The sequence below is a fragment of the Hermetia illucens genome, chromosome 5 (genome assembly GCF_905115235.1).
Source record: "Hermetia illucens chromosome 5, iHerIll2.2.curated.20191125, whole genome shotgun sequence".
NCBI classification, from domain to species: Eukaryota; Metazoa; Arthropoda; class Insecta; order Diptera; family Stratiomyidae; genus Hermetia; species Hermetia illucens.
Window position 1 is genome coordinate 83,482,114 of NC_051853.1, and position 8,195 is coordinate 83,490,308.

General features: G+C 43.1%; 1 protein-coding gene across 2 annotated transcripts in view; it reads right to left on the reverse strand.

Moving 5' to 3' along the window:
• The window catches only part of LOC119658466, a 267,894-nt gene extending 260,022 nt beyond the window's left edge, over positions 1 to 7,872 (reverse strand). For both annotated transcript variants that reach the window (XM_038065880.1, XM_038065881.1), the window contains exon 1: positions 7,112 to 7,872. In XM_038065880.1, the coding sequence (XP_037921808.1) occupies positions 7,112 to 7,122 (11 nt within the window). In that variant the 5' untranslated portion in view covers positions 7,123 to 7,872. The remainder of the gene's footprint in view (positions 1 to 7,111) is intronic.
• Between the last annotated feature and the right edge of the window lie 323 nt (positions 7,873 to 8,195).

The following is an 8,195-nucleotide window of genomic DNA, read 5'->3' on the forward strand; positions in this document are numbered from 1 at the left end:
CCAACTGAAACTTTGCCCTGAATAGATTTATTTCAATAAGAATTTATGTCTCCACCCTTGCGGCATGAGAGACCAAAACAGAAGATGACTCCGCATGAGTACCATCCTCGAAAAAGAAACCGAATCAAGAGGAAAGGATGCCATAATATATGTAGTTAACTAAGAGTTCGAATTACTCTTTCGTTCATAAGTTTCTGAAGTAGATGGTCCTTAGCCAGCATCCTCAGTTCTGCGTAAGTTCAAAGCCCAATATTAATAAGACTGTGCTTTGGAGGACGGGGAAGATTTTTGAGTGTTTCTATTTTGATGCGAAGAAATGAGCGCAAGTAAATGTGAAACCATTTGACCGAAGAATTCTCATTACTTCAAGGGAAAAACTCATTGGAAAAAGAGGACAAGTGCTTGAAAATGCCATCACCGAAAGGAGAACAAAGCAATGTTAAAATATCTCATCATTATCCTACATATGTATACTTGTATGTAAATGATGAGGCTGATACACGAGCATATAGCTTGGGGGTGTAACAAGTGTTATTAGCGAGAGTTTCAACATGTAACTAAAAGGAAAAGACGCGGAGTAAAGCAAATAACCCGATGCAAAAAGCTATCCTAAATGAGCAACAAATTTAACAAAACCATGTGGGGTTTCTGCAAGTGACTTATTTAGCTATAAGGATAATAAAGCGTTAACGGTAAATAGGGGGCAGCGATATGAGACAATCTCGACAACAAGTCGAAAATTGGAAGCTCGTCCTTTCAGGTATGAAAGGTTTTGCGTATTTCTTGTGTAAGTATATTTAGCATGTACGACAATTTAGTGTGATATGGATATCCAGTAGTGGCATTGCTAATCAACTCCAGAAAGTTACTCGGAATAAGAAAGTCGAAGTGATCTACTCCCTAAGGTATGTGCTGGTATCATCAGAGATTTATGCCGTGTAACCGAACTTTGGCCATCGGGAGTCATTAAAGATGGCAAATGGCCCAGTCTCATCGTCTTCATGCCATCTGTTTATTCTGAACTATTTTCACGATTGTAGAGGAATCCGTAAGCCAGTTCTACTTCGATCTCAGCATCTCCATAACTAAGTGCACTGGGCTCATACTCTTGCCCAACGGTTTAGGTTTCTGCTCCCCATGAACATCACACACTCCGCAAACGGCGGTATCCAATCCAAGCGGTGAAGATAGGGCTTGTAGCAACCACTGTGCCCCTTAAGGAATTTGGTAATGTGATAGTTTGTTTTCCCATGTTTCCACTCAACCCACGTCCTACTGTTCGGAATGAGCCTGCGCGACCCTTAGTAGACTCGTCTCACCTGTGTTGCCAGAGAGCAGGCGACTCTGACCTTGCCGCATTCCCATGTTCTGTGTGCCCCTCTATACGACTTGCATGGTACGGTACACTCATTTCTTTCGCCAGAATGGCGACAGGGATCATGCCCGCTATCACCAATGCTGCCTCATCTGACCTGGTTTTAAAATCACTGCAAACCCTCAAAGCTATCAGTCTGTAAACCGAGTTCACCTTCCGTCTCTGAGAGTCTCCAAATGTCTTTTCTCACACAGGCGATGAGTAAAGCAAGCTAGAAGCGACCTCCGACAGTGTTTCGGCAGACCAATATTCGGCAACATTTTTGCAAGCACCTCGGCGGCATTGGCTGCCTTTTGGCATGCATACTCTGAAGCTCACTTGGCGACACGACTGCATATCCACCAACTTTCATTATGGCAATGTTCTTTTTCCTGCGGTTCGTTATGTAGACAGCTTCCGTTTTCACGACCGCCAAGATCAGTCCGGCTCTTTCTAGCCAGGAATTTACCGTTCTCACTGTTCTTACCTCCACATCTTCCGGGTGTATTGCTGTAACAACTACAGCCAGATCATCCGCATAGCCGACAATCGTAGTCCCCTCTGAGACAGGAAAAGCAAGCATCCCATTATACATGATATTCCACAACATGGACCCAGTACCGATCCCTGCGGTACCCTGCGACAACGTACTCTTTGGGGCCCTCATCCGTCCCGCAGCAGAGTCCTCACTGAGAGGTAATTTTCCACCAGATTCGCTAAATACCCGGGACACCTTTGCCAGCCAACGCCTTTGAATTTTGTACCACTTGGGCGAGTTGAATGTGATTTGAAATTCAGATATCCATCGGACTTTTCCCTGAGCCATTGGTAAAGTTTCCTTGCCAGAAAACATGGGATTTCGTTGTTCGACTAGCAGTGGGATAGTCGGCCGCAGGATGGGCTGATACGGAATATAGCCTTCTGGGGTAGATATGTGGCTCTCTAGGAGCCAAGCCTTTCATCTACCAAGATCGTTAGTGGGTAGTGATAGACCCACCCAGCGATCAAAGGGTAGATAGGTCCCAGGGCGAAACTTGGATTGGTACTCACGATGGAGTATACAACCTGAGAAACGCCTGCTGAACCAACACGAACAGCTCTACTACTAAACCCTATCTCCACTTCCACGTGGTGATCGCTGGGACTTCTTTCTTTATGAAAAACTGCAGATGGAGAAGGATGAAGGCGACTCTCCTCCGCCTAAAAACGGGACCAAATGTACCAACTAGTCCTTCATTGTGGGGGTTGGGTTGAGCTGACAACCCTACACGGAAAACAACTTGTTACGAAGCCTCAACAGGAGCCTCGGACAGGATGGATTTGACAACGATGAACACGGCAACGCCAACGAATTAACGATTTGCGCATTTTCTCATTTAACGTGCGCTCTCTGTACAGACCGAACGCTGTTGAGCAGCTAGCCGATACCCTGTCCCAATATAGGGCTAATATGACAGCGTTACAGGAGATGCGTTGGACAGGGACCGGTTTCCTGGAGAATAGTTGCTACACCATATATTATAGTGGCCATCCACTAAACCATGTGCTCGGTGTAGGTTTCTTAGTCAGCTAAAAAATGAAACCTGCTGTTATCGGTTTTGAAAACATAAGCGAACTATGTACTCTGCGCTTGCGAGGAAAATTTAGAAATATAAGCCTCATTAACGTTCACGCCCCTGCAGAGGAGACTACAGAGTCGGAGAAGGATACCTTCTATGAGGTAGTTGAACGAACCCTCGAAGCCTGTCCCAGATATGATATAAAAATCATACTTAGGGATTTTAACAGCCAAGTAGAGAAGGAGCCCATATTCATACGATACGTTGGCTTCCATAGCTTACACCAAAATACAAATTATAACGGACTGCGGATTATCCAATTAGCAGTGTCACACGAAATGGTTGTTGGAAGTACCTGGTTTGCGCGGGAGGCGGTCCACAAACATACGTGGGCGTCTCCACATGGGACCACTTTCAACCAAATTGACCACGTGTAGACTGAACCCCGCCACCTCTCAGCCTTGATGAATGTCAGAACATATAAGGGGGCCAATATAGACTCGGATCTCTATCTCATTGGCATGGTGCTCCGAGCTCAAATAACAACACCACCCGGAATCCCCTCTGACAATCAGGTGAGAGTTAACACTGAAGCCATCCACAACATAGCCCTCCGCGACACCTATAAGAGGGAAATGGATGCCGCAATAACCGCAGTCAACAGAGATCCTTGAGATGAAGCATCAACAAATGATCTTCACAACCACCTGAAGAACGTTATCATTGATACGGCCGGAAACATACTTGGCTCCAGCCGCAAAAAAAGTCGGAACGGCTGGTTTGACCATGAATGTAAACTAGCAACGGAACGGAAGAATGCCGCATACCGAGTAATGTTGCATTCTCAAAGAACGCGGGCACGCAATTCACAGTCATAAGTCGCCAGAAGCGCATGGAATTAAAGCCGAATTAGTTGAATATGGAGGCGACTAGTTACACCAAGTGGTTCATCAACTTGTGCCCAAGGTATGCGACAGCAACTCAATGCCTGACGATTGGCAACAAGACATTATCTGTCTCATACATAAAAAGGGAGGTATCACACAGTGCAGCAATTATAGAGGTATTACGTTGCTGAGTACCATCTAAAAGATATTCTCCGCTATCTTGCTAGGCCGGATAGCCCCATATGCCCAGAACATCATTGGCCCATACCAAAGAAGCTTCACTCCAGGCAAATCAGCAACAGATCAGATTTTCTCTCTGCGGAAAGCGATGGAAAACTGTTGGAATATGGACAATAGTTGCACTATCTATTAATCGACCTTAAAGCCGCCTATGATAGCATAGCCAGGGTAAAACTATATACGGCCGTGAGAGAATTCTGTATCCCGACGAAATTAATAAGACCGACTAGGCTGCCCTGACCAATGTATGAGGTCAGATAAAAGCAGCAGGATCACTCTCAAGACCATTCAACATCAACAACGGTCTACGACAAGAGGATGCTCTATCAAGCGCCCTCTATAACCTGGCCCTCGAAAAAGTGATCCGTGATGCTGAGGTAAATGCGAGCGGTACGATCCTCTTTAAGTCCACCCAACTACCACATCATGGGAAGAACGACTGAGACCTACAAATTGCCTTCGTCCAGATCGATGAAGCCAAGACAAAGTATATGCTGGCAACGTTAGCACCAAAAACCAACCAACCAATAACATCAAACCGCACTGGTCAAATGGGAAGAATAAAGGTAGGAGACTACAACTTTGAGATCGTTGATAATTTCTCCAATCTAGGGTCGAAAATCGCATGCGATAACAGCTACGATGATGAAATCTGCGCGCGTGTTGGCAGCCAACAGAGCCTTACAAAAACTGTTGCGCTCGAAACGTCTCACCATAGGGTCAAAGCTCTTACTGTACAAGACAATGATCTTGCCAGTCCTCATATATTCATTCCTCTGTTGACTTGGGATCTTAGCAAGAAAAATTGCGAGCTCTTGGCCGCGTTTGAGAGAGGAATGCTCCGAAGAATTTTTGGCCTCCTACATGAGGATGGACAATTCCGTAGCCTACATAACGATGAAATCTATGAGCAATACCATGACCGTCAGGTTGTAGATAAAATCCGGCTCAATAGGTTACCGTGGGGGGTCACTTAATCCATATGGTTGAGTATGCTCTCGGAGAGTCTATAAGGGCAATATCTATGGTAGAAAAAGAAGACGAGGCAGACCCTGCCTGAGATAGAGCGATGGGGTAGGTCAGGGATGTCGAATTGATGGACCTCGGCGCAAAACCGGGATGTCTGGAGTTTCTTATTAAGGCAGGCCTAGACCGGATACCGGTTTTTACCCTGTTGTAGATGAATGTGCAGCCCATCTTCACCCGGAATATTTTAAGTTGTTCCACACACGTTAGGTAGTGAATCAAGCCGTCGGATGGTATACGACCCAAGCTGTATAAAGTGATAACCAATTATAAAAAAAATCTGAACATACCATTTTTATCTTAGTTTTAATACAAATAAAACAAAAAGTAAAAAAAAAATCTATTATTTGCTAATATTAGCCAATAATGGGTTCACTATTCATTGCTATGAAATTGGGTAGGTGAGCTAAGTTTCTACATGTGGTTACCCGTCGGGTATTGAACAAAGGGTTACTGAACTTTAGATCTTAACTTTATTAACTTTTTTAGATAATTAAATAATATAACGTATACGAATGGACGTCAATTAATTCCAATGACGAGTATCTGGAAGCATTTAATGATCTTGCATCAAACACCTAAGATATCTCAGAAACAATATGCCAGTGGGTACCCGGGTATTGACATACGGTTAATGAAGTACCACCAAGCTTTCCTTACTTTAACTTCACCTTGTTTTTCAGGCTCTGCCCAATCGTAATTCCTCCAATTAAATGACCAACTTCATTTTGATAAACACTGCTTTGTATATTAAAACTGTCTAAATTTATCATTGACTCGTGCTTGCAAGTCGGTTTCATTCTCACCGTAAGTTTTTCTTCAGAAATATTCTGGAATACTATTCAGTGACCTGGATTTTCTTCTACAATTACGAATTTGCCGAACTTCGATCCATTTCACACTGAATACATTGACTGGATGTATGGTCTCAATATCGCTTCATGATTTGTATATCCTTCCCTCCCTAAGGTAAGGAATTTATAAACAGTTTTGCATTTGGTGATGTTATTCACCGCAAATGCAGATAAAATGCGCATAACAGGGATACCGACGACGTACCAGCCACGGAGTTCGATTGATACTTGGATTTTGCAGTTCCTAATATATGTATACCCGTCTTACAGCTCAATGCTCAGTGAGTGTTCTAGGACAACATATAGTTAGATATGGAAATCTATCTAATTTTTTCAACCCAATGAATCAAATGAGAACATCCTTGGAATTGCCATAGAGACCTAGGACGGGTGTTAAATCGACCGAAGCTAGATTAGTCTTCTGAGGCAACAGTAATCAAAATTAAGTCTAAAGAATAATTTACCAGGATTTACCATGGAAGATAAAAGAAATGCAATAATTCCCCGTGCTCTCCCCATAATAAATACCTTATTTGGGTGAGAGTTGGCGAACATGACACATGAAGACATTTAAAGGAAACAAAGTCCACCCAAGTTCATTACACCGTGTCTGATAGCACTTTAAATAATAATCCTTTATCATTTACGTCGTGATTTTCAAGTCCCCCCAGAGCCTGCCCTTTGCTCAAAGGTTAACAAAAAAATTATCTGATGCAAATGGACCAAACCTTCCCTAAAGATCCTACCTATCTAAACATAGACATCTGTATAGCTCTTTAACCTAAGTGTGCTTTGCGGTATGGATGTAAGGCGTAGCGTAACTGAGAGTATTGTAAAGGGAATAATTCTGACCCCATCAATTTTCAATACTCAAAATAGGAGGATGGAAATCTTCATTGTCACAACAAGTGAGACTCATTGCTATTCTGGGAAAGTTAGGGATTAGTCTTTGTGGCTGTTAATCCTTAGTAAATAGGCACATAATACCTGCCATTTGTTATATTTCTTGGAAGGCTAAACTCAGACATGCATTGCCATATTGATTGTAATTATCGCTAATAATTGTCCCATAATATGAATAGAATTTCCCATCATGGTCATGCTACTTTCGTATTCTAATAATCGATATATCGTATTCTAAAATTGTTGAAGTCCGTTTGCACTCCAAAATATCATTTCCATTTATATTACCTCTCACTCATTTGGAACGGGGAAATTTAATCCTTGAGCTCCCTGAAGCAATTCAGCGATCAAAACCAACCATTCTAGTAATCCTCTTTTTGAATATTTCCATTCAACGTGTTATAACTGAATTCAAGTGCATTATTGAAATTTTCATCAAATATCACTATCACTGATTGCACTCTAATATTAAGGGGGCCTCATACCCTGGCTATGGCTGAATGCCCATCTCAACACCATTTATGGAAAGGACCTCATACCGCGCCTTTTTTGCGCCCGACACTCCCGTAAACATAACACATTGCACTGGACACTCGCGATTTGAGCGATAGAGGATTTAATTGCCACAATTGATGGTTGCAATTATTCTTGGATGGTGCCAGGGGCCAACTGATCCACTAGGCAACAATTGCACACAAATATATCATGAATGTAAGCAAATAGAGTTCAGCAATCGTTGGGTCACCCAGTCACCCGGCGACGGAACATACGTGACACCACTTGCACTTTCACTCTATTCCAACTTCCTTTTATATTTGCAACTTATTCCCCCTCCCAGACTTTATTCAGGCTAACAATTACGATGTGTTGGACCATATCAGTGCATCATTAAATAGATCGAACCACGAAAATATGTTACAGCCCCGGAGCTGGGATTTGGCTATGTATCCAACCACCTGCCACCGGAGTGCTCTTCGCAAAACAAGGACACTGTTTGCCTGATTCACTAATCCGCGAACGTGAGGGATACCATGGACGGTAGCACAAGTCCTTCGTAGCACAATCCTTCCTACACTGATTGGAGAGAAGAAAGCGAGCTGTTTTTCTGGGAAACATGCCGTGGAGGAGATGTTTTATCAAAATGCCGAGTATGCGCAGTATCTGCCGCCGGAGTAAACGAAAATATATTTGGATGGGCGAAATAGTCTGATAAGAAGCTCAAAACCATGCGACATCTGTGAAATTTTCTTAGTAACAGTAATAGGGACAATACATCCAGTGGTAGGCAACCGTCAGCCTGATGGGCTATTTGGGGAATGCAAAAAAAACCAATTAAAAAGTTGGATAGCTACGGCAATAAACTCCAGCCAAA